We start from the raw sequence: 27096 nt of genomic DNA, 5'->3' as shown, positions 1-27096 counted from the left end.
AATAAACATCCCAGAATGACAATGCACTCTAATTTTACCTTAAATGAAAGTATTATTAAAAGAATTCTTGAACCATAGTGTTAGGATATTTTATATACTTCAATGTTGTATGCTTTGATTCACTCATCCAACAGATGTTTATTAATCCTTATTTCCAGTATATTCCAGACATTCTTTAGTTATTAGGAATGCAGTGGTGATTAAGATAGATAAGATTACTTTCATGGATCTTATATTAATTAATAGTGAATAATTTGGGAGTATGGGATTAGGGAAATGGAAACAGAGGAATTTGCCTTTCATCTTTCTAGGCAATGTGACTTTTTAAAAATGTATTTATAGTTATAAATGCTTACATTAAGAAACAAGATCTCAAATCAACAAGCCAATTTTACAATTTAAGGAACTTGAAAAAGAACAAACTAAACCCAAAGCTAGCAGAAGGAAATAAACAGGGATCCCTGGGTGGCGCAGCGGTTTAGCGCCTATCTTTGGCCCAGGGCACGGTCCTGGAGACCCGGGATCGAATCCCATGTCGGGCTCCTGGTGCATGGAGCCTGCTTCTCCCTCTGCCTATGTCTCTGCCTCTCTCTCTCTCTCTGTGTGTGACTATCATAAATAAAAATAAAAAATTAAATAAAAAAAAGAAATAAACAATTTACAGCAGAGATAAATGAAATGGAGAATAGAAAAACAATAGAGGAAAATCAATGAAACCAAAACTTGGCTCTTGAAAAAAATCAGCAAAATTGACAAACCTTTAGCTAGATGAGTCTAAGAAAAAGAGAAGTCTCAAATTACTAAAATCAGAATTGAAGTGTGGGGACATTACAGAAATAAAAAGGATCATATGAGAGTACTATGAACAATTATGCACCAAGAAGTTAGATAGCCTAGATGAAATGGACAAATCCCTAGAAACAGAAAACCTACCAAGAAATAGAAAATCTGAACAAACCTATAATTAGGAAGGAGATTGAATCAGTAATCAAGAGTCTTCCAACAAGAAAAGCCCTGAGCCCGTTGCCTTCACTGGTGAATTCTACCAAACATTTAAATCCTTCCCAACCTTTTCCAAAAAATTGAAAAGGAAGGAATACTTCCTGACTCATTTTGTGAGGCCACCATTACTTTGATACCAAAGCTAGATAAAGACATTACAAGGAAAGAAATCTACAGACTTTTTGTACATTAATGCAAAATCCCCAACAAAATACTATCATGCCAAATTGAGCATATTAAAAAGATCATACACCACAACCAAATGGGATTTATTCCTGGAATGCCAGGATGTTTCAATATATAAAAGTCAATCAGTTTAATACGACAGATCAACACAATGACCCCACAGGATCCTCTCAGTCGATGTAGGAAAAGTATTTGATAAAATTCAGTACGCTTTCATGATAAAAACACTCAACAAAGTAGGAATAGAAGGCAACTACCTCAACATAATAAAATCCATATATGAAAAATCAATAGCTAATATTATATTCAGTGGTAAAAGTATGAAAGTTTTTCCTCTAAAATCAGGAACAAGGCAAGGATGCCCACTTTTGCCACTTGTATTCAACATAATACTGGAAGTTCTAGCCAAATCAAACAAGAAAGAGAAATAAAGGTATCCAAAGTAGGAAAAAGTAAAATTATCTCTGCTTGCAGATGACCTGATCTTTTATATAGAAAAATATTTTATGTAGGAAAAAGTTGTTAGAGCTAATAAATTCAGCAAAGTAGCTGGAAACAAAGTCAACACACAAAAATCAGTTGTATTCCTATACACTAACAATGAACAATTCACAAAGAAAATTAAGAAAACCATTCCAAAAAAAAAAGAAAATCATTCCATTTACAGTAGCATCAAAAAGAATAAACTACTTAGAAATTAACTTAACCAAGGAGGTTTTAGGACTTGTACAATGAACACTTCAAAGTATTGCTGAAAGAAATTAAAGATACAAACAAATGGAAACATAGTCCATGTTCATGGATGGAAGACTTAGTATTGTTAAGATCACTACCCAAAGTGATCTACAGATTCGTGAAATCCCTTTCAAAATCCTGATGACATTTTTTGCAGAAGTAGAAAAACCCACCCAAAAATTTGAATACAGACTGTCAGAGGACCCCAAATAGCTAAACCATTGTGAAAAAGAACTACAGAGCTGGAAGACTCATACTTCTGATTTCAAAACTTACTGCAAAGGTACAGTAATCAAGACAGTGTGTACTGGAATGAAGACAGACATATAGATAAATAGAGTAGAGAACCCAGAACTAAGCCTCACATATTTGGTCAAATGATTTTTGATGAGTGCTAAGACCATTCGATAGAGAAAGGACTTTTTTTTTATTTTATTTTTTTTAGGACTTTTTTTTTTTAATTTTTTTATTTATTTATGATAGTCACACGCAGAGAGATAGAGAGGCAGAGACACAGGAAGAGGGAGAAGCAGGCTCCATGTACCGGGAGCCTGACGTGGGATTCGATCCCGGGTCTACAGGATCGCGCCCTGGGCCAAAGTCAGGCGCCAAACCACTGCGCCACCCAGGAATCCCAGGACTTTTTTTTTAAGGTTTTATTTATGTATTTGAGAGAGTGTGTGTGAGACAGCACAGGTTGTGGGGGAAGGGAGGGCAGAGGGAGAAGTAGGCTCTCTGCAAAGGAGGGAGCCCAATGTGGGGCTCAATGCGGAGCTCAATCCCAGGGCCCTGAGCTGAAGGCAGATGCTCAACCAACTGAGGTACCCAAGCACCCCTAGAGAAAGGACCAACTTTTCAACGAATGGTGTTGGCAAAAACTGGATAGCCACATGCAAAAAGAACAAAGTGGGATGCTTACCTAATGCCATATGCAAAAATTAAGTCAAAACAGATCAAAGACTTAAATGTAAAACCATAAAATTCTTAGAAAAAATATAGGGTAAAAGCTTCATGACATTGGATTTGGTAATGATTTCTTGGCTCTGACACCAAAGGCATGAGCAACAAAAGAAAAAGACAAATCTGTACTTAATGAAAATTTAAAAATTTTGTGCATCAAAAAGTATCAAATCTACAGAATGCAAGAAAACATTTGCAAGTCATATATCCAATAAGGGATTAATATCTAAAATATATAGAGAACTCCTGGGGTACCTGACCAGCTCAGTTGGTAGAGCATGTAACATTTTTTTTTTTAAGATTTTATTTATTTTTGTGAGAGAGAAAGAGAGAGAGCATGAGCACAATTATAGGGGAGGGACAGAGGGAGAAGTAGACTCCCTAACCAGGAGCCCAATACAGGACTCAATCCCAGGACATTGGGATCATGACTTGAGCTGAAGACAGATGCTTAACTTAGCCACCCAGGTGCTGGAGCATGTAACTCTTAATCACAGGGTCATAAGTTCAAGCCCTGCGTTGTGTGTAAAGTTTACTAAAAAAAAAAAAGAATGAGAGAGAGCAAGAACGCCTAAAATTCAACAATAAAAACAAGATTTAAAAATATGCAAAGGACTTGAATAGGCATTTCTAAAAAAAAAGATATACAGGTGGCCAATAAGTAATGAAAAGATAGATGCTCAGCATCACTTGATCATTAAGGAAATACAAATCAAAATCACAGTGACATACCACTTCATACCCATTAGGATGGCTACTATCAAAGAAAGGAAATTTGTCAACAAGTGTTGACAAGGATGGAAAGAAATTGGAACCCTTGTGTACCGTTAGAAGGAATGTAAAATGGCACAGCCATTGCAGAAAACAATATAGCAGTTCCTTAAAATATTAAAAATATACTGGTCTTATGATCCAGCAATTTTACTTCTGGGTACATAACTAAAAAAATTGAAAGCAGTCTCCAAAAGATATTTGTATACCCAAATTATTCACAATAGCTAAAACATGGAAGCATCCAAGTGTTGATCAGCAGGGAATAGAAATGCAAAATATGGTATATACATACAATGGACTATTATTCAGCTTTAAAAAGGAGGAAATTCTGACACAATACCATACAGATGAATCTTGAGAACGTAATGCTAAGTGAAATAATCTGTGCCATAAACACTGTCCAAATCAGACTCACAGTGACGATCCTTTATAAGTTCTTTCAGGTTTGTTTCTGGCCAGTCACAAAAAGAGAAATTTTATATGGTTCCATTTATATGAGATACTTAGTCAAAATTATAAAGACAGAGAGTAGAATGGTGATGGCAAGGGCTAAAGGGGAAAGGGGGAACAGGAAGTTATTATTTAATAGGTATGGAGATTCAGTTTTACAAGATGGAGTGCTGCAAAAGGGTGGTGGTGATGGCTGCATTGTGAATGTAATACCGTTGAACTATACACTAAAAATGGTTAAGATGGTAAATTATGTTTTTAATATTTTACCACAATTTAAAAATTGGAATAAATAAAATTGATCCATGGTCAAAAATGTATTTATTTAGGCATGCATTGCTTTTATAATCAAAAAGTTACAGAAAAAAGCTAAATCTCTGTGTTTTGTTACTTGCTTTTGTGTTTTTGTAAGGGGAAGAAGATACTAAAAATACAGTGGTGTATAATTCTACTCAGCCTAAAGAGTGATTTGTCATTCTTTTTCCACATAGATGTATTTAGGGATTTGGGGTAATCTACCAGGTGTTGTGAAATGTCAAATGGAACAAGCACTTCACCTTGATTTTGGGACTGAATTGGAACCAAGGAAGGAAATAGTGCTATTTGATAAGCCAACTAGGGGAACTACTGTACAGAAATTCAAAGAAATGGTCTACAGTCTCTTTAAAGTAAGTATATCCATTCCCATGTTACTATTATGAAGTGGTACATTCTTCTGGAAGAGTTGGCAAGACCTCATCCTAAGCCACAAAAGTGTTGCTATTCTTTAACATATCAGGGGCTCCATCTTGAAACAATTCAAAAATGTGTAGATGTTTACGTTATTTATAATAGTTTAAAATGTCCAGATATGAAAGGGGAATTCATTAAGTAGGTGAGCTGCTCTATAGTTTGACACTGTAGCTGATACACATTTTTTTAAATGTGGGAGAAGGGCTAAAATCAGTATACGTATCTGATAGCAAATTATTTTTTAAAAATTAAATAATCATACAAAGATTAAGTATATTAAAAGATAAAAGTAGTTAAAATTTTATAAAAAGTCTCTTTTCTTTTATTGCTGTCATATTTTCATTCAAAATCTTTAAGTTTACATTTTCGGACTATTTTATCCTAAGAACCTTCACAGGGAAATAACTTTTAACTTTCATCATTGGAACAATACAACTTGAACAAAATAGTTCTGTTAATGTGTTAACTACAAAATAGGAGAAAATAATTTTCAGTTGACCCTTATTATAACTGGATATGAGCACATTACACTGCAATTTTGCAAGTAAATATATGAGTAAGATAGAATTAGTGTGTTGAATAACTATCAATAGAGACCAAGGAGCTTGCCATTTCTTAAATATACTCAGGAGTGCGTTTTACTACAATTATATAAAACATACTTCTTAGTAAAAGCATCATAAATTGGAGCTGTATTAAGTACCTTTATGGAGACTCAGTAACAAAATTATTACTTAGCATAATTCCCATATAAAGTTAGTATGTATATTACATAAGAGATATTTTTGCAAACTTTCTGTATTTAGCTAAATTCTTACCTTTATAGGCAAAATTGGGTGACCAAGGAAACCTCTCTGAACTGGTTAATCTCATCTTGACCGTGGCTGATGGAGACAAAGATGGCCAGGTTTCCTTGGGAGAAGCAAAGTCAGCATGGGCACTTCTTCAACTAAATGAGTTTCTTCTCATGGTGATACTTCAAGATAAAGAACATACTCCCAAATTAATGGGATTCTGTGGTGATCTCTATGTGATGGAAAGTGTTGAATATACCTCTCTTTATGGAATAAGCCTTCCATGGGTCATTGAACTTTTTATTCCATCTGGGTTCAGAAGAAGCATGGACCAGTTATTCACACCATCATGGCCTAGAAAGGCTAAAATAGCCATAGGACTTCTAGAATTTGTGGAAGATGTTTTCCACGGCCCCTATGGAAACTTCCTTATGTGTGATATTAGTGCCAAAAACCTAGGATATAATGATAAATATGATTTAAAAATGGTGGACATGAGAAAAATTGTACCAGAGACAAACCTGAAAGAACTTATAAAGGATCGTCACTGTGAGTCTGATTTGGACTGTGTTTATGGCACAGACTGTCGAACTAGCTGTGATCAAAGTACAATGAAGTGTACTTCAGAAGTGATACAACCAAACTTGGCAAAAGCCTGTCAGTTACTCAAAGACTACCTACTGCGTGGTGCTCCAAGTGAAATTCGTGAGGAACTGGAAAAGCAGCTTTATTCTTGTATTGCTCTCAAAGTCACTGCAAATCAAATGGAAATGGAACATTCTTTGATACTAAATAACCTAAAAACATTACTGTGGAAGAAAATTTCCTATACAAATGACTCTTAGTTCATTTGGACATCGTGAGCATTATAGGAAATTTCAAAATTTTAAGGAAAAACTTTGAGCATTAAAAAAAAATAATAAGGCTTCTGATTCATGTCCCTGTCAGTTACACAAAACCCTCCTTCCCCTGGTTTTAAGAAGCCATCATCTTAAGATACAAGTTGATTGAAGTAATGGCAAGAGGTAAAAGATGACCAGGTCCAAAGATTTCATTCCTGCTGTTAGAAGCCCTGGTAGATTTTCCAGTATTCACTGTGTAACTATTTTAACTAATGACCTAAAATAATGCTGTGAAAAGCCTCATTCCATAAACATCGACAGTGAAGTATTTTGTAGATTTGTTAGCCAAAATACCATTGCTGGAAACATTTTTGCATTGAAGCTGCTGTTGAAAAAAAATATACATTTAAAAAGTCTTAGCATGGTAAAGTTTGCACATTAACAGAAATTAAGACTGCAAAGGTCAAGTTACTCCTTTACAAACAGATGTTGGGTTAATAGCATGGTTTTTTTTCTACTTAAAACACTTAGACATCAAATGTTATATGGCTTCAGAATATTGAGTGGCTGTTAGCCTCTTAATCCGTAAGAAAATGTTCTACTTGACAATATAGAATTGCCAATTTTAGAGGCTGAAACTGGATGAGCATTCGTCATCCTCATTTTGATGGGTCCTTCTTAGTTGTCAATGTGCTATAGTCTGTCAAAACTGATTTTTTTCCAAAACTGTTATTAAGGCCATCAACCCAATCCAGATCCATGTATCTGAATTTGAGCTATGGGGAAATAGGACATTAGGAGCCAGACTCTGAAATCATGGAACTTTTTAGTTCACAATTTTCCATTTTTGAACAGTATTTCCTGTTGGCCAAAGGGCTATTTCTTAAGAGGCATGCAAATTTTTTCATGTAAACTTGATATGCAAGTTAATATTTGCCCTTTTAATGTTGTTTTCATGTTTATTAAGATCTGGCATGTACCTTTCAACATCTCCATAAAATGGAACACTTCTTTTGAAGGATATTCTGCTCAGAGGTTTCACCTGATTAAAGTGAACGTTATGTGAACTTCATTGGACAGCTCTTTCTCAAAATTAAAGCCACTGATTAGCACCAGTTCTGCTTACTTTAAAATTGTGTACTTTGAAGGTACTTTTTCTTCCCACTAGCCATCTGGTTACAATAAATGAATGGAAGAAATATTTCCTAGTGGATGGTTGGTCTGTTGCTTGACAGACTGTTTAGAGGGAGCTAGACGTCACACTTGAAGGGATAACTGTTAGGAAAAACAGAAGCCTGAGAAGCCGGTGTGAACTTTGAGTCAATATGCAGTTATATTTGTTTCTTGAAGAAGAAAAACTTATCAACTCCTCTACTTTTGTACTTCACGTATTTCCTACACTTTCATTAACAAGAGTTTAACACAAAGTTGCTTGGTGAATAAGTTTATTATTGGCTTTATCTGGAAAATCTTCATAGAAAATTATGGTTTGGTTTATTAGCTCTCAGCAGCCCGCTCCTGAGCTCTAAGGAAGCTTGCCTTCTTCTGAGCTACCCGATCTTTCTTTTGGGCAAGAGACATCTTAGGACGGTTCCACCTGCAAAACAAAGTAAAATTAAGAGATAGATTTTTAAAAACCACCGCTACAGAGCTTAAAAAAGTTAACTTTGATTGGAAAAGACTACGATCAGGTCAAAACAATCCAAGTTCTAATACATACTTCTGATCTTAAAGGAACTTTCAAAATGCAGGAACTGGTTAAAAAAAGTTTTTTAAATGCTGTAACTGGTAGTTACACTGTAATGGGATAGAATAGGTCAGCTCAGTAAGTACCTTCTGAGGCTAATACATTTCTATCACCACAATTACTTTAGCAAACCTGGTTCCCCTCACTTCTGCAACATCATGCAGAGCTAGTGATCGAGTTTGCACAACTTCAACGAGTTTGATAAAGACCAAACAAGGCAAGAAATTCCTCCCAACCTCTCTTAAAAAGACAGTAATAGTAAGATGCGTACCTCTTCTTCTTAACTTCTTTCTTAGGTTTCTTCTCATAGACGGGATTCTCTCGTATAGCAGCGTGCGCTTTCTTATACATCTCCTCCATCTGAAAGAAAGCAAAGCAAACAGTACTTGGTTTCATTTCACATGCCCTATACAGTCACGTAACGTATTGCATTCTACCACTTGCTCTATTTTGTCCCTAAACCAGACTGTCAAAGGGAACTAAACCGGGTCAACACTGGTATCTCAAATTTCTACATGTAACCCACATTTTCCTAAGAAATTTCCAGAGGCAGTGTGAATTGACACTATTCACAAAACTCATACTCAAAAAATGTCTACTTATTTCTGAGGAATTCAGCTTTACTTCTTTAAAAGTCACTCAAGAGCAAACAGGTTGCTGCAAAAACATTTATGTTCATTTAAAATACTGTCTGACCCAAATTCTTTTATTCAGGTGAGGATTTGTGCTAAAACAAAGTATTTAAGATGTTAAGATGAACTGGATATGGGGCCAACAAGCAGTTGCTATTAATTCATTTTTTTCTACCACATTCCTCAGATTTGTATTTTCCATCAGTACCTAATAGGTCTCTCAGTACTACTCCCAGAACTACATACCAGGGACCTCTTATATCTACTATTATTAGGTGTCTATGGAAACAGAAGGTTTGAATTTTCCTACAAAACGCTCAAACACCATCCAATTATCTCTTAATGAGAATTATGTTCTAAAACCCATCAAAAACTAATGCTGAAATTCTCGGAATTGTTTCAATTACCTCCTCCAAATAAATGACTATTGATTCTATGGTAGAGCAGGTCATGAAGCAGCTGTAAAATGCCTGAATGTTCACTATCAAAATCTAGTAACAATTACAGCCCCCCAAAGAATAAACCAAAGTATTCAAATCTCTAAAACTACTCCTTCATTATGAAGAAAAATGTGGTTACTACATGCATTTGTAGAAAACTGAGCAAATGAAAAGAATGCAAACACTGCATGAGACCTCAACTACCTAAATCCCTTCCTTTAGGAATTACTTTAATTCCTTTAATTCCTCTACCTCTTTTAAGCACTCCATTACAGCTTTCCACTGTATTTAACAAATCCATTTGATGACTTCAAATACAGTTATTTAATAAATCTAAGCAATTTGGTCCATTCCTTCCAAGAGACAAATAGGATACACAACCATGCATGTAGATAAGAACATGAGTTTAGGTAAAGACCACTTCCTCAGAAAACATGTCAGATGTCTATAGAGGATTTCAGCAGGCACACATAAGAGGCCTCCAAAGATCAAATTAATGAGCTAGCTGGGAAAAGTACATTAGCCTAAGAGTGGTCCAGCTGAAGTATACCATATATTTAGGAAAACATGAAGTGGGAGCTCAAAGCAGCTTGGGAATTTGAAAAGTTGTGAACAAGTGTGACATTACCAGAGCAAGAGAGGTCTTAGGAAGAAAAATTATGCAGGCCAAGTAGAATTATAGTCACAAGTAAAAGATCTATTTACCAGAGTGAATGAGGGCAATGCCAATAGTAACAAAAAAAGTATGGATTTCTGAAAATTAGCATGCATTTGTATTACCATTTTCCTAGTTCAAAAACTCAAGCTATGTATTTATTGATCCCTAGACTGTAACTAAGCATATGAATAACAGGCAATTATCTTTTCCAATTACAACTTTTTTTTTTTTTTTTTTTTTTTTAAGATTTTATTTATTTCATGAGAGGCAGAGACATAGAGGGAGAAGCAGGCACCTTGCAGGGAGCCCGATGCAGGACTTGATCCCTGGACTCCTGATCACACCCTGAGCCAAAGGCAGCTGCTCAACCAGAGCCACCCAGGTGTCCCTAACAACTCTATTTTAAAATAGGGACACAAAAAATTAAAATAAAATTAAAATAAAATAAAATAAAATAAATAAAATAAAATAAATAAAATAAATAAATAAAATAAATAAATAAAATAAAATAAAATAAAATAAATAAAATAAATAAAATAAAATAAATAAAATAAATAAAATAAAATAAAATAAATAAAATAAATAAAATAAAATAAATAAAATAAATAAAATAAAATAAAATAAATAAAATAAATAAAATAAAATAAAATAAAATAAAATAAATAAAATAAAATAATAAATAAAATAAAATAAATAAAAAATAAAATAAAATAAAAAATAAAATAAAATAAAAAAATAAAATAAAATATAAAATAAAAAATAAATAAAATAAAATAAATAAAATAAAATATAAAATAAATAAAATAAAATAAAAATATAAAATAAAATAAATAATAAAATAAAATAAAATAAAATAAAATAAAATAAAATAAAATAGGGACACCTGGGTGGCTCAACAGTTGAGCATCTGCTTTAGGCTCAGGGCGTGATCCTAGAGATCTGGGATCAGGTCCTGCATCGGGCTCCCTGCATGGAGCCTTGCTTCTCCCTTTGCTAACATCTCTGCGTGCGTGTGTGTGCGCACGCATGCACACCTCTCATGAATATATAAATAAATTTTTTTTAAAAATAAAAATAAATTTACAAATAAAGTAATTTTCACAGGGTGCCTGGGTGGTTCAGTTGGTTAAGCATCCAACTCTGATTTCAGTTCAGGTCATGATCTCAGGGTTTTGAGATTGAGACCTCATTATTGAGCTCCATGCTGGCCATGAAGCCTCTCCTTCCCTTAGCCCCTCCCTCACCATGTGCTCTCAAAAATTTTTTTCCATCATCAAAACTGTATCAAAATATAAACTATGCACTAACAGAACATTTGATATATAACCATCAATTCATCTACAACTCTACAGTTGCATAATTTTATAATAAGCAGTGCTATTTTTGTGCTCTATGCCTATCCTCTTCCATTACTACAATGTGTCAATAGATGCCTCAAAGATACAACTTTAGGCTGATAAATTTTCCAACATTAAACTCATATTTGCAAAGTCATGCAGAACTAGTCATCTACTCAGTACAAACTCTCCATGTGCATAGCCTGAGACATTCACAAAGTCCTGAACATAGAACTTTACTTGCTTTACAGAACAGAACCTTTCCTCCACATTGCTTCAAAATGAATTTAGTAACTAGCATCTCCAATCAGACAGATGATTTTAGCTATGACTACAGGAATGAAGTCTGCAAATTTAAAACAGCCAAAATGTGTAAAAGCCATCTTTAGATTTAGATGAAGTCTGCCACCCTTCACTACCTAAAAAATTCCTAAAAGCATGTTAAGTCTCTTTATAATTATTCTTATCCCATCTGACTCTTAACTTACCCTCACCCAATTTTCCAATTTCATGTCATTCCATTTTAAAGAACTCCTTGAGTCTGTCTATACCTCTTAACATACTCATGTTCAACTTTTAACTGTAACCATGAAATAAAATATATCCACGAAACCAAATCGTAAACCCAATACAGACATTTTTAGTAAAAATGTTTACCATGTCTGGAGTAACGTTGTTCTTTATATATTGAGAGAATTGTTTCTTGTAAGCATCTTCATCTTCCTCCATTAGGTAACGCATATAATCTGCAACATTCTGACCCATGATGTGCTTTCGATGAACTTCTGCATTGAATTCCTTGCTTTCTGAATCATAACCAGGGAATCGTTTGGTACTAAAATAAAGATTTTCATATTTTAGCACATAATGATTGAAATGAGTTCATTAGCAGGAATTCATTTCAGTAGCTGCCATCAGTCCCGTCTTGAAACAATTAACTGCATCATATGCAACCAAAGGACCAACTACTGACTGCTCAGTTAGTGGGATATCATCATTCAGCAGCTCATCTCTGAATTCCAGGATAGAAGAGGAAATGATGCCACAAACACCTTCAAAGCCATGAAATAAACCAAGTTCTCACCACTAAAGTTAGTTCTCCTTATTAACATAGGAAAGGATTTCAAAACTGCTCCCTTTAAATCCTAGAATTTCTTAGTGCTGCCTCAGGGTACATGGGAATAAGTGATTTGTTCAAGACCACATCTAACAGGTGTCTTGCAAGAGACCTGAGGGTCCTCAAAAAAATATACCCCACCATTATAAAAGTTCCAGTTAGGTTACATTTTGTAGGCTAAATCCTAAAACTTATAGCCAGAAAAAATTTTGGTGGTTAGGGATTTCTCCAACTTCTAATATCCCTAAGAAGCTAATAAATCACTTTCTAAAGATGCACCTACTCAACAAGAAAAAAAAAATCCTTAACTCAAAACCAAAGAACTACCAAATTAAAACCTACTTAACTTCTAAGAATGGTCTACAATCTTATTTCCAGTTGAAAGCTCTCAGCTTTTCTCTTTCTAGAGTTGACAGTTTTCCATAACTGAATAAAACTATTTTATTCTGAATGAAAAAAAAAGCAATGGAGTTGCTCATTTCTAATCAAAACTAAGCCACAACACAAAAGCTAGTGGTTTTAACCCTGGCTCTTCCACTACTAGCTCCAAAACCTTCAACAAACCCTTTACTTCTGAACCTCAATCTCATTTATAAAATGTGTTACATGGGATCCCTGGGTGGCGCAGCGGTTTGGCGCCTGCCTTTGGCCCAGGGCGCGATCCTGGAGACCCGGGATCGAATCCCACATCGGGCTCCCAGTGCATGGAGCCTGCTTCTCCCTCTGCCTGTGTCTCTGCCTCTCTCTCTCTCTCTGTGACTATCATGAATAAATAAATAAAATCTTAAAAAAAAAAAAAAAAAGTGTTACAATTCCCTCCTGCCCTGCCAGGTTCCTTTACCATAGTACTAAGCATATAGCAGGTATACAATGCTGTATACCTACTCAGTGATCTCCACAGTCCAACCAGTTAGAAATGGAACTACTGGGAGTCTAAACAATGTAGCCTTGAATACTGTATTACCTGTGAGGGATAGACAAGCCTCCGTCCACTGCTCCCTTGAGGGCCCCAAAAACTTTATTTCCAGTGGTAGTTCTGGCAAGCCCTGCATCCAAATAGCAGGTGAAGGCACCAGGTTGACCATCAATGCTTTCCACATTGTATTCATCTCCAGTCACTTCCACTTGGCCTTCATAGATCTTGTCCATGCCAAATCTATTGAGGAGCTATTAACAAAAAAGCCAGTCTAAATATATTCAAACAATTCTAAAATTATCAAGTCACGTTTAATGACCCAATGCCTAAAAAAATTACCTTCCAATTCACTTATCCCTCTGTACCAATTTACTTTTAAATATTAAAATACATAAACAAAAAAATAAACAAACAAACAAATAATGAAATGCTACAAGAGGGCAGCCTGGGTGGCTCAGCGGTTTAGTGCCGCCTTCAGCCCAGGGTATGATCCTAGAGACCTGGGATCAAGTCCCACATTGGGCTCCTTGCATGGAGCCTGCTTCTCCCTCTGCCTGTATCTCTGCCCCCTCCCCCTGCCTCTGTGTCTCTAATGAATAAATAAAATCTTAAAAAAAAAAAAAACTACAAGAAAACTTCAAATATTCAAACTCACCACAACTTTGTCTTATAGCTTCTGAATCTTTGCTACATGCCCATACCTGATTTACGTAGTAATCAATTAAGATGTAACCATACCATTATCTATTCAAGGAAGATATTCTCCATATTTCTTCAGTCCTATTTAGCCACAGTAACTCAAGAACCAAATATTAAGTGGTATCACATGCAATTTTGATTAATTTGATTAAAATCTTAGCAGGATAGTGGGCAGAACAGAGCATCTTTTATGGCTCTACTACTCCAACCACATTATGTTAATAAGGGGGACTCTTCTACTGGTACATCGATCTAGCTACTGCTTCACCAGTGTGATTTTGTAGAACATGTCGCTCTCATATATAAGGACGTTATTCCCCATCCTTATTCAAACATTTATAACCAATGAGGATATAGGTTCCTAACAATGATGCATGCTTAACAAGTCCACTGCAAACAAGATCAGTAACAAAGAACAAAAATAAGGCAAAAATCACATTTTCTCCTACTTTCTGTGTATTACAGGAAATGCTGCCACCCAGAGGTAAAGATAATTAAAACAAAACTGAATTCCATACCCATGCCTGCCCACCCTCCAAATTGAAGACCTTGTTTCTCAAAATTTAACATGTATATAAGTAACCTGGACATCCTATTAAAATACAGATGTCAAGGGTGTGGAGTAAAGCCTGCATTTTAAATGTACACTGATTGACAATCAGAAGATCTATACTTCTGAGTAGCAACGGTCTGCACTGTCCAACAAGACAGCCAGTAACTAGCCACAAAAAGCTATTCAAATTAAGTTAAAAATTCAGTTCCTTGGAACAGCACAGGTCATGCACTCAATATCCACTTGTGGCTAGTAGCCACCATTCTTTCGTTTAGATTCCACTGACCTATGGGGTCCCTGGGTGGCTCGGTGGCTTAGCACCTGCCTGCGGCCCAGGGTGTGACTCTGGAGTACTGGGATCGAGTCTCACATTGGGCTCCCTGCACGGCCCGCTTCTCCCACTCTCTCGGTCTCTCGTGAATAAATACAATCTTTGGGGAAAAAAAAAAAAGACTCCACTGACCTAGATCTACCCAACAGGCAAAAAAACAGAAAAACTACCTCCCCAGAGTATTAGAAAATGTATTGCTGCCTCAAATTCTGGATTAAAACTATCCTCCCTGATGACCCCATAACCAACAGCTCAACAGCAGGCATTCCCCAGAAGCCAGAGCTGAGGGTATCTTACTCATGTAAGAACATTTATCTTGCGGGATCCCTGGGTGGCGCAGCGGTTTGGCGCCTGCCTTTGGCCCAGGGCGCGATCCTGGAGACCCGGGATCGAATCCCACATCAGGCTCCTGGTGCATGGAGCCTGCTTCTCCCTCTGCCTGTGTCTCTGCCTCTCTCTCTCTCTCTCTGTAACTATAATTAATAAATAAATAAATAAATAAATAAATAAATAAATAAATAAATAAATAAATAAATAAATATATATTTATCTTGCAGTGAACTCCAAACAATGAGCTAATTCCAAATATATTAAAGTTATCTTCTGCATACCCTGCGGGCCAGCAGCAGGCCGGTACAATATGCTGCAGCATAATTTGTCAGGCCAACCTTCACACCATACTTTGGGAGTTCATGAGCATAAGCCGCACAAACGATCATGTCTCCTTCTATGCGGGCATAAGCAATCTGTAAGAGAAAAACGAGATTAATCATCTGTGCTTTCAACTATCTGATTACTTGTCCTAGGTGCCTTCTTTTTCAAAGGACTTAAGGAAAAAAAAAAAGACACAAATCTGCAACACTTAGAATCTCTTTGTTGATCCTACTACACAATGACAGTTTATGGCTTCGTCAACTATAGCAGGTAGGTTTTCTGTAAATGTCAGAATGATTATCACAAATAGAGATAAAATTATGACTTAAACAGTGAATACTGAAATGTCTCTGAAGTTAGAGACTGTCGTTCTTTCTAAATACTGAAAAGACTTAGCTGCATAAGCCAATGAACTAAACAGGCACCATGAAAAGTCAAAAGAATCTCCAATAATTTCACACATCTTTTGAACTCAGCATATCAAAGTCCAATATGGATAGGGTTATCTGAATTTAGGTATGAAGGAACATGGTCTTCACAACCAACATTAGTTTGCCTAGAAAATAGGTGTGCCTGCCCCCTTCCCTGCAAAGGCTCAGCAAATCTTAATTGAAAATTTTCTCTAGTTGTAAAAGCCCAGAAAACTAGCTTCTAAAGGAGCAAACTGCCGTTTTCTAGAGGTCTTTTATATGGGAGAAACTTCCATACCTATTTATCAAAATTTTATGTATCAAACAATAAGCAGGAGTAAAAGCAATCTTAAGAGCCTAATTAAACCTTCACAACTACCTACCTCTTCGATGTGGAGCGGGGTATGTGGCACCTAGGGCTATACAGCATGTTGGGATTTAATCCATGACAAATTCTATTATTCTACTGGAAATGGAATGTGCAAGAACCTTCTACTTGACCTCAAATTTATACTACCCCTATAAAATAGGGCAGTACCTTTGATTTCTCTAATCCTCTTTTCCTCCATTAGAAAATGAGATTAAACTAGTTTGGTCAGGATTGCCAAACACAACTGATTTTCAATCAAGTATTTTAAAGTACCACCCACCCCCACCAGCTCCTACTCCAGACCTACCAAAAGGAAAAGAAACTACTCAATGTTTTTAGAATGCCAGGCACTAGAGGGACCTTCCAATCCATATATGCGTTTTGCTTCCCCAAGTACAACTTCTCTAGCAGTGAGTTCAAGGGGTGAGGCATAGCACTCATTGCTGGAGTTCAGAATACAACTTACCTGACAAATGATATCTCGGTTGGTTACACGAACTATCATCCTGTATTTAGGTGTGTTGTACTTATTTTTGTCCTGAATTACCAAGCGTTTCCGGGCATAATAATCAGTTTTACCCTCTGCAAGAAAAAAGTAATATAAGAAAGTCTATTCCACTGCAAGTTCTTCTAATATTGTGAACGTGAGTAGTAACCATACCTCGTCGTCTTCTAAATTTCACTTGGTATCTCTTGAAGTAAGCCTTATTCTTGACAACCTTAACAAACCCCTTTAAAAGAGAGAGAAAAAAAAAAGAATGTCATTAAAACTTTGATAAATGGTTGATAGTACTTCTGACATCTGAAGTAACTGTAACAAAAAAACACTTTAACTTCAAGAGTGAATCCACACAACTGTCACTTCTGCAGAGCCCAGTTTCTCAAACCACAGGGAGTCCAGCATCACCTTTTCCACTTGCCATCAGTCACTTTTCCAGAGCATTGCTCCAGACAGCCAGCAGTCATGCCTAACGTCAGTCTGTTGTGGACGCTTTATGTCCCGTTTTTGAAAACCTACCCTCGTATTTCCTGCGCTGTTCACGCGCACGTTTTTCAAAAGCCGAATCACTTACCACAAAACTCTCTGGTCAAGACCTTATTTAGCAATTGCTCCCGATTAAAACAGCACTGTTCCCGCCACCAACCAAAGCAACACCTCACCCGCAAAATCATGAAACACTGGGGCCAGCAACAATCTAGATCGAGCGACAGGAGGCACATGCCAAACTAAACGAGCTTCCTTCCGAGGCCCAGAGAAGCCCCAGGCTCCCCGCTGACTGCTGGGTCTAGGAGCCACTTCCCAAAGACCCACCAACTCGATACTCCCGAAAAAAACCCACGAAGCAGACGGGGTGGACGGGTCCGAGGGCCCACAAGCCGCGTCCACTCAGGCATCCCTCTGCTAGCCTGAGACCAACCGCACGCAGTCCTCGCCGCCTGCCGGCGCCCAGTCGGCCGAGCCGAGCCGGCACTACCCCCGCAGCAGGTCTCCCGAACTCGCCCCCTCCTCAATCCACCGCCCTAGCTCCCGAACTTCTTCGTCAACCCCTCCCCCAAAGCTTGCGCGCCGGGCGGCAGCCATTAAAGCCACGCTGGGAGCGGCAACCCTACCACAGCAGAGCCCACAATCCAACGCCATCCAACCCCCGCGCCGCGCGAGACGGACCCTAGGTCAGCGTTTGGGCAAAGACAGGGAAACCCAGTGCAGACGTAGCCCCGATTCCAGATATCCACTCACCATCCTGCGGAACAGAGTCCGGCGGCCGCGGCTCACCACAGACCAGCAGGCCCAGCAGCGCTCGGCGGGGGGAAAAGGCCTCAGCCCGTGCGCAGGCGCAGTATGTAGCACTGACGATCACGCGAGCTACGTGTGGAAGAGAGAGCGCGCGGCCCTAGGTGTGCGTTGGATTGCCCTCTGCTGGCGGGAGGACCGATGCCCGCCCTCGCTGTGTGGAAACGCTCAAGGCCACGGAGTCCCATTACGGCTGACTGGTAATCCCACAGGGATGGGCGGTAAACAGCAGGGAGGATAATGGGAGGTTTGCCGTTTCCTATGCTAAGAAGTTGTTTCGTAAAAGACAATATGGCTTTTGAAAATAGGAAAAAAAGTTTAAAGTTAAGTAGAATCTATTTGCTATGGAGCCTTTTTGCCCCCTCCAGAACACCACCACCTGGACTGCGCATCCTGCTCCAGAGCATACAGAGTCCCTTCTGGAAGCACAACACAAGTGCTGACATCCCGAAAGTGCCCCGTGTTTGTTAAATGATAAAAGAACTGCTTGTAAAGAAACTGCTTGTGTTCCCTGGTCCCTGACAGCTACATTCCTTTTCCCTCCCTCCATCGCTCTGAACTAGTCAACTTTTCTCATTCTTCTACAACTAATTGTAACTAGGGAATGAGCCGACTCATTCTCCACACGCAGACTGAGGAGAACCAATCAACCACCAACCAACCAAACAAAAAAGCACCTCAAGAGAAAGTATTCCCTTGCCTAACAGCATTTCTAAGGTGGTCTTTGGGCTATTGCATGGGAATCGTTGGGTACTAGTTAAAATGCAGGTATCTGAATATCCTCCACCTCTACTGAATCAACCTTGCTTGTCTGGGGACCAGGAATCGGTGTTTTTAACTTGGCCTCAATCTTAATCAATTCAGGAGGTCTCAGGAAAGCAGAAAACAAATCCTGTTTTGCCCAAGAATGGAATTTACTGACTCTACCAGGAAAAGAAGACAAATTACTTACTGGCACAGCTGCTTAAAATATTCCCATCCTCAGAATGAATGTTAGCTCTATACCCCCATTGCTCAGTAATTTAAACCTACTCTTGGGAGATGAGTATGTATATGTTTAATCTATCAGGAAAAAAAAAATCAGTGTTTAAACTGCTCAGTGTCAGAGCAGAGCAAAGGGTCTGACAAACAGGATGCCAAAGTTAAGTGGCTCCAGAAAACTGCCACTAGAATAAATTAGAATTATGATGCCAATTTCCTCTGCTTTCAGTTTGTAACTTCTTAGGTAGCAGGAAAAATGTACATCGAGTCCACTCTGGCCAATGTCAAGAAAGCTTTCAAGGAGAAATGTTAAAACACTCTCCCAATGTTTATAGCAGCAATATCCACAATAGCCAAACTGGAAGGAGCCCAGATATGGAAAGAGCCCAAATATCCATTGACAGATGAATGGATAAAGAAGATGTGGTATATGTATATATATATACAATGGACTACTACTAAGCCATAAAAAAAATTGATATCTTGCCATTGCAAAGACATGGATGAAACTAGAGGATATTATGCTGAGTGAAATAAGTCAATCAGAGAAAGACAATTATCATATGATCTCACTCATATGTGGAATTTAAGAAACAAAACAGAAAATCCTAGGGGAAGAGAGGGAAAAATAAAACGACAAAATCAGCGGGAGACAAACCTTTAGAGGCTCTTAATCATAGGAAACAAACTGAGGGTCACTGGAGGGGAGGATAGTGAGGGAACAGGATAACTGGGTGATGGACATTAAGGAGGGCATGTGATGTAATGAGCACTGGGTATTATATAAGACTAATGAATCACTGACCTCTATCTCTGAAACCAATAATACATTATATGTTAATTGAATTTAAATAAAATTGTAAAAAAGAATGTTGAATATTTCTCATGCATTTTTATTTAATTTAGAAAAAATTTGTCTAAAAATTTTTTTTTAAGATTTTATTTATTTATTCATGAGAGACACAGAAAAAGGGAGGCAGAGACTTAGGCAGGGGGAGAAAGCAGGCTCCATGCAGGGAGCCCGATGTGGGACTGAATCCTGGTATTCCAGGATCATGCTCTGAGCCGAAGGCAGACACTCTGAACCACCAAGCGATCCAGGCATCCCTAAAATTTTAATCCTTTTAAGAATTAGATCTGTTTGAGTTTTGAATACATTTAAGTATTATAAGAAGCAAGCAATACTATATATCAAATAACTAGATAGCACAAATTCAAAATTCATTTTTCTTCCAAAGACTCTGATTTGCTCTTTGAGCACCTTCTATTCTTTCACTTTAACCTTCTACAGCACCTCATGTTTTATCTAAATCCAATCTAACTGTTTTAACATGATGAATACCTCTGGAACCAGGAACTGGAACATAGAAGTAGACAAAAAAATGGAGTTTGGGCTTTACTCAGACATGAAACTTTGTTACAGCAGAATTTGAGGGGTTTACCATTATCACAAAGAAAGGATTTGACAAGTTAATTTGTTTTCTTCCTCTTGCCTAAAATATTTTCCATTACAGAAATCCTCCCACATTCCAAAGCAGTGTCTATTTCAAATGTCAACAGCAGTACAAACCCAAAACCTTCATGACCTTCAGATACAATAGACTTTTGTTTCAAGGACAAAGCACAAGAAAAGTGGGATAGCATTTCCCTGGGTCCTGGAAGGTGTTGATTACCAAGGTAGATGCTTAGGGTTTCTGGTCAGAGGTGAATATCAAGTCCTGCATGACTGAAGCAGCCACAGCCATGCATTCTTTAATAAATTTACTTTTCTGTGTGTTTTGTGACATGCAGGGTATTACAAAGTGCAAGGCCAGAGAATGGGCCCAGATAAGGGCCCCTTTTGCTAGGCCAAAGGGAGGAAGCTTCATACCCACCAAAGATCATAGGATCTGAAATGTCTGAGCCCCTCCTGTTGTATTGCTCTACCGGAATCTTCTCAGTGACTCAGATTTGACTGGCGGATTAGTGAGTAGGGATAAGAGAGGGGACTGTAGGGTTTCTACATAATATAAATAACAAACATCTATTGAGAACTTAATATATGCCAGAGTCTATTGTAAGCATTTCTTACATTATCTCATTTAATCTCATAATTAGTCTAGTGGATAGCATTATTAGAGCCTCATTTTACAAATGAAGAAGTGGATGCCACCGCCAGTCACAGCAGAATACGGGTGGCTGTCATCAGAGTAATTTTCAGATCTGAGTCTGCCTTTAAATTGTGCTAAAAGAAGGACTCTAAATATTCCTAAGCCTGTATATTTGACTTTGGAATATATTCCATGTCTTTTTTTTTTGGCAAAGATGTAAACATTATTTGGCTTAGTCTAGCTACAAATAATTTAGTTTAGAAATAGAAGTGAAACTGCAGCTCACCAACTGATTATCATTTTCTGAACCTGGGGCATTAAAAAATTCCAGAAAGTGAAAACTTACAAAACTCTGACCAAAATGAACTGAGAGACATAGACTTGTTCACCAGATGAAGCCCACGTTATTAAAATTAAGAGGGAAGTGCTTAAAGCTTAAAGAAGGTGGTCTCAGGAAAAATCTGGGAAGTCCAGTACCACTTTATTAGATGGTTAACTAATGTATGAAAATCAAAAGATTCAGAATATTTATTTTTTAATGATTCACTAATATTTAGATGGTTTCCTGAAAACTAGGTTTATTATAAGTCATTGAGAAAAAGTTAGAAATGTCTGGGGATTGCTAAACTTTAGAAATGCTGCTTTAAGGGCAGTTACCCTTTATACTGCTACTCTAAAAAAATATCTTATTCCCACAAGATTGAGGGGTGTATGAAATAAGGGGAAAGAAGCAGCTGACTAGGAATGTTTTAAGTGGTAAGAAATCTACCTGGGAATTAAAAGTATGTGTCTAGGGGATCCCTGGGTGGTTCCGTGGTTTAGTGCCTGCCTTTGGCCCAGGGCATGATCCTGGAGTCCCAGGATTGAGTCCCACATCGGGCTCCCTGCGTGGAGCCTGCTTCTCTGTGAGCCTGTGTCTCTGCCTCTCTGTGTGTGTGTGTGTGTCTCATGAATAAATGAATAAATGTTAAAAAAAAAAAAAGTATGTGTCTACATCATTCTTGAAATCATCAAAAGTAATAGCCTTATTTTGCCTGTTCTTCAAGGCTAAAAATATGACTAATGACTAACTTCATAAATCCTTTTGAGATTCCACTTGTTAAATGACACTAATAATATTTGTGTCCCTCTTCAGTAACTTTGGGCACATATGGGGGATCCATTGAGAGCTGATCAAGTACTTTGGGAGAAACATCATAAATTATTGTGGCTGATTCTCCCCATAGCACATGGCAGTAAAGCTAATTTCCGGATTCTACCTATCTCCCAGGTCAACTTCTTTAAGGAAAGATTGCAAACAAAAAAGGTGTAATTATATTTGTTACAGATAACTTCAAAGTGATGGTCATAATGCTCTGAGTCATTCCTGCATTTCTGTGTGTCAGCATCTCCGAGAGTCTGTGCTTAAAGGCACAGTGTCTTGAAGGGCACTCAGTACTGACATCATAGCCATTATACGAGTGTTTGAATATACAGAACTACCCTAGGAGCTCTGATGCAGGAAACAGAACAAGCACTTAAGACGCATTTGCTATAGAGAAAGTAACACCAAACTTTAGAGTCATACTTGATGTCACTTTTTTAATCAAGTTCCACATCCACAAAGTACATGGCTACTCTTTAAATATATATATATATATATATATATATATATATATATATATGCAAAATATACACTACTTCTCGTGTCCTTGTCCAAGCTACCATTATCTATTATCTGGATCATTGCATCAACCTCTTAATAGGTCTCTTTGCTTCAAAAGACCCCTCCTGTTGTATTGCTCTACCGGGATCATCTCAGTGACTCAGATTTGACTGGCGGATTAGTAAGTAAGGGTAAGAGAGGGGACTGTAGGGTTTCTACATAATATAAATAACAAACATCTATGGAAAACTTAATATATGCCAGAGTCTATGGTATTTCTTACATTATCTCATTTAATCTCATAACTAGTCTAGTAGATAGCATTATTAGCCTCATTTTACAAGTGAAGAAGTGGATGCTGCAGCCAATCACAGTGGAAAGTGGATGGCTGTCATCAGTGTAGTTTTCAGATCTAAGTCTGCCTCTAAAATTGTGCTAAAAATCTAGAGAGTATCATGCTAAGTGAAATAAGTCAGTCAGAGAAAGACAAATGCCATATGACCTCACTCATATGGAATTTAAGAAACAAACAAACAAAAAAGAGTAAAGGTAAAGAGAGAGAGAAACCAAGAAACAGAGTCTTATCTACAGAGGCCAAACTGATGGTTACCAGAGGGGAAGTGGATGGGAGAATGGGAGAAATAGGAGATGGGGATTAAAGGGTACACTTACCGTAATTTAAAAAAAAGAAAAGAATATGTCACTTTCATCCTCAAACCCTTCCAATGGCCAAAGTCCTCACCAGAGCCTATGAAGCCCTATATGCTCTGTCCCCCACCCCATGTTTCTCTAACTTCATCTCTGCTTTTTCCATTCTTTGCTTTTTCTATTCCAACTTACCAGCCTCTAAGCCATTCCTATATCAGAGCTTTTGCACTAACTATTCCCTCTGCCTAGACTGCACATCCCCTAGATACTCATTTGGTGCGCTGCCTTGCTTCTTTCAACTCTCTATTCAATTGTTTTTTTTTTTTTTTCATAAAGATGTTTCCTAACCATTCCATCTAAATTAGAATGCTCCATTGCTCTCGATTTCCCATTTCCTATTTTTTCTCTATAGCACTATAGCAATTATAAATCTGTTTATTTGCCTATAGTCTGTCTGCCCTTCCTGCTGCATGAAGGGAGAAAAGGGACATTATCTGTTGCAATCAGTGCTGTATCCTCAACATGAAGAACAAAACTTGTTATGAAATAAATTGAGTAAATGAAATGATTATGATATGTTAGGCACTCTGTAATATCTGATCATTTATTCTAATGATTCCATTTATCAATTGGTATGTAATAATCTACCTCAAAGCATAGAGGATTAAAATAATAGCTCTCATTTGTTTTGCTCATGAATCTGCAATTTGGACAGAACTCACTTTGGAAGGCTTCTTTCTGGCTCCATTTGGCAACAGCTAAAGCAGCTCAGCTGGGGCTGGAAGGATCCATATTCAAGATGATCATTCACATGGCTGGTAAGTTGGAGCTTGGTATTGGCTAGGAGCTTGGTTGTTCTCCATGTGTGCTCTCTGTGACTTCTTGAGCTTCTTCACAGAATGATGGCTAAGTTCCAAGGCTGAGTATTCTAAGAGAACAAGGTAGAAGTAATGGCATAGTGTGATTTCTATAGTACTCTACTAGTCAAGGCAGTCACAAAGGTCATCCAAGAGTAGAAGAGACATGGATTTCACCTCTTAATGGGGGAGTGGCATGGTTCTAGAAACACATGCAGAATGGGCAACATCTTTTGATATCTTTTAAGAATATAATCTGCCATGCTAATTAAACCAATTTTGGAGAAATTATAAAATAATTACAACAACAAAAATATTGATGTGTATGGAACTGTCCTATACAATAGCTGCACTTTTCTTGGGTTCATGTTAAATACAAGTTATGCTTAGTTATGCTAAAAAAAAAAAATCCAATTTCTCTCCAGACTTTACCTCTGGTGGCTCTTCTCCATCTTTGATAAACACCTCTTCAAAAAAAAAAAAAAAAAAAAAAACCTCTTCAAACCCTGACTTCAAGAAGGACTGAATTCTTGCTCTTTTTTCTTCTTCACTATTAAACAATTATATTGAATAAAATTTAAAGTACCAATAAAAAATTCAATACATGTATTCTGATCACACATCTTAAATGTTCTGATTCTTTTTTCTTTTTTTTAAGATTTTTTATTAATTTATTCATGACAGAGAGAGAGAGAGAGAGAGGCAGAGACACAGAGAGACACAGGCAGAGGGAGAGGGAGAAGCAGGCTCCATGCAGGGAGCCCGACGTGGGACTCGATCCCGGTCTCCCGAATCACACCCTGGGCTGAGGGCGGCGCTAAACCGCTGGGCCACCGGGGCTGCCCAAATGTTCTGATTCTTAACCAAATTTTTTTCAAATATTCCTCCTTCTGTGCAGTTGAATAGATATGGGTTAAAATTTTGACCTTTGCAAATACCACCTGAACAACCCTTTTGAACTACCTGTTTGCAATCTTTGTCAATTTTACTATTGGATTGTTAGTGTCTTGCCCTTTTGATTCATAAGTAGGTTTTTTTTTAATGTAACAAGAACATTAAATCTTTCCCTCCTGGTTTGTTGTTCACCTTTCAATTTTATGTGAAGTATTTGTTGACATATAGAAGTTTACAGCTGATTCTGGCTGGTCGGATATTGCTTGCAGTGCCTCTGTGCACCAGAAGGAGGAGTGCAATCAGAAAGCTGCCGGAACATAAAACTGTATTTCAAGAAGCAAAAGACAAATAGCAAAATGAACTAGTGACCAACTCCTCTACACCTAAGTGTACCTGAAGGAGAGGGCAGATACTAGCTGCTGTCCCCAAAACTGTGAAATAGAGGAGGATGTAGGTGAAAGGCTGGGAGAAGCTTGTCAGGATTCCTCTATTTCCAATAGCCAAAGGGCAGGAGCGGGTCAGTTTGAGTGTGTGTGTGTGTGTGTGTGTGTGTGTGTGTGTGTGTGTTTGGGGGAGCATGGTGAATGTCTTAGGAACAGAAACTGATTAATGATAGACTCAGTAGGTGTCAGTAAATGACTTTACAATTCAAAGTGCTGTTTTCTTAAAACCAGGAAGTAAGAACAAGACTCTATGGACATTAAGCAGGTCATATTAATGTACATTTGTGCATTTGGCCCTAAAATATGACACAATCTCTACGTGTGCCACAACTGTTCATTGTATCTTAATTTATAACACAGATGGACACTCTCTCTCTTTTTTTTTTTAAAGATTTTATTTATTTATTCATGAGAGACACACACACACAGGGAGAGAGAGAGAGAGAGAGAGAGAGAGAGGCAGAGACACAGGCAGAGGGAGAAGCAGGCTCCTTGCAGGGAGCCTGATGTGGGACTTGATCCTGGGTCTCCAGGATCACGCCCTGGACTGAAGGTGGCACTTAAACCGCTGAGCCACCAGGGCTGCCCGGACACTCTCTCTTTAGTATGGAATTGATTGTACTTCCTGGCCATTGTCTCCTAATTTTTGTCCCTTTCTTTAATGCATTAATATGTGCTGCCAGTCTTTGGTTGAGGCAAAGACCAACTCAGGATGGAACGCCTTTTCAAGAATATCTAAGGCTCAGTAGTAGTGAATTGCATATTTTAAAGACCTTAAGGGAGTGAATCAATTTTGAGATGGCTTCAAGTTTGAAACCAACAACCCAGAAACACTCTAGACCATTTTGGGCCTCAGAGCCAGAGTAGCAACAAAGAGGGGGAATGAGGTTTAGGATGCACAAAATCTTCATTAGCACCACAGTAGTTGATATAGACAATTAGTATTTTCTCAATTTCTCTAAAGTGTCATGTAAATGCAGCTTCAAGATCTTACCCCTCAGCCTAACTTCCCCACTGAGAAAGCTGTCTGTCCCATGCCCCTGCTATGTGGAAATCCTAAAGCCATTGCTAGTTCATTATCTGTAGTGACCCACAACATTTGGCTTCCTGTCTTGGCTTGATGGTTACAGTCTTATCTTTAGTTTTTGAGTAAATGCAATTGAGAATGCTTGAACTTTGCCCAACTTTAAGTGTAGTTTCAATGTTTACATTGGAATAATAGGTTCTGATCAGCATTAGTTGGGCACAAGTAGGTATAGTTTTAACTTCTCTACTAAACTGAAATGTTTGCCTTTATTTTACTGTGTGTACTTCATTGGTTCTTTAATTACAGTAGTGATCATTAAAGCATTAAATCATAGGTAAAGGCTCAGGTAAAAAACTTCTAAAATAGCTCTTCGCTTTAAA

General features: G+C 37.7%; 2 protein-coding genes and 2 non-coding genes across 7 annotated transcripts in view; 1 reads left to right on the top strand and 3 right to left on the bottom strand.

The window, feature by feature from the left end:
- The window catches only part of DIPK1A (divergent protein kinase domain 1A), a 115345-nt gene extending 107669 nt beyond the window's left edge, over window positions 1–7676 (top strand). For all 3 annotated transcript variants that reach the window (XM_072834521.1, XM_072834522.1, XM_072834523.1), the window contains 2 exons: window positions 4599–4775; window positions 5666–7676. In XM_072834521.1, coding sequence (XP_072690622.1) covers window positions 4599–4775; window positions 5666–6478 — 990 coding nt within the window. In that variant the 3' untranslated portion in view covers window positions 6479–7676. The remainder of the gene's footprint in view (window positions 1–4598; window positions 4776–5665) is intronic.
- Window positions 7677–7903: 227 nt separating this feature from the next.
- RPL5 (ribosomal protein L5) lies at window positions 7904–18223 on the bottom strand. 2 transcript variants are annotated; one of them, XM_072834525.1, is made up of 8 exons: window positions 18078–18223; window positions 17001–17070; window positions 16806–16921; window positions 15517–15651; window positions 13371–13573; window positions 11950–12124; window positions 8494–8582; window positions 7904–8072 (listed from the first exon to the last, which is right to left on the bottom strand). In XM_072834525.1, exons 1-8 carry the CDS (start codon window positions 18078–18080, stop codon window positions 7973–7975), a joined length of 891 nt encoding a protein of 296 aa, XP_072690626.1. In that variant the 5' UTR covers window positions 18081–18223; the 3' UTR covers window positions 7904–7972. The 2 variants fall into 2 exon arrangements, with proteins under 2 accessions (XP_072690626.1, XP_072690625.1); XM_072834524.1 differs by having other exon boundaries at window positions 11947–12124; window positions 18078–18222.
- On the bottom strand, window positions 8271–8407 carry LOC140639232 (small nucleolar RNA SNORA66). Its single transcript, XR_012036023.1, has one exon. It is a non-coding gene; the product is annotated as a small nucleolar RNA SNORA66 (small nucleolar RNA).
- On the bottom strand, window positions 12197–12292 carry LOC140639229 (small nucleolar RNA SNORD21). Its single transcript, XR_012036020.1, has one exon. It is a non-coding gene; the product is annotated as a small nucleolar RNA SNORD21 (small nucleolar RNA).
- Window positions 18224–27096: the final 8873 nt, after the last annotated feature.

The sequence above is a fragment of the Canis lupus genome, chromosome 8 (assembly GCF_048164855.1).
Source record: "Canis lupus baileyi chromosome 8, mCanLup2.hap1, whole genome shotgun sequence".
NCBI classification, from domain to species: domain Eukaryota; kingdom Metazoa; phylum Chordata; class Mammalia; order Carnivora; family Canidae; genus Canis; species Canis lupus.
This window is presented reverse-complemented; position numbering and strand designations above follow the sequence as displayed.

What these genes read in the sequence shown, in the direction of transcription:
- RPL5 (XM_072834524.1), bottom strand. An exon ending in GAAATTTAGAAGACGACGAG is followed by an intron (nt 16,922 to 17,000) that starts GTATGGTTACTA and finishes TTTTTCTTGCAG; the next exon opens with AGGGTAAAACTGATTATTAT. An exon ending in ACCGAGATATCATTTGTCAG is followed by an intron (nt 15,652 to 16,805) that starts GTAAGTTGTATT and finishes TTTCTCTTACAG; the next exon opens with ATTGCTTATGCCCGCATAGA.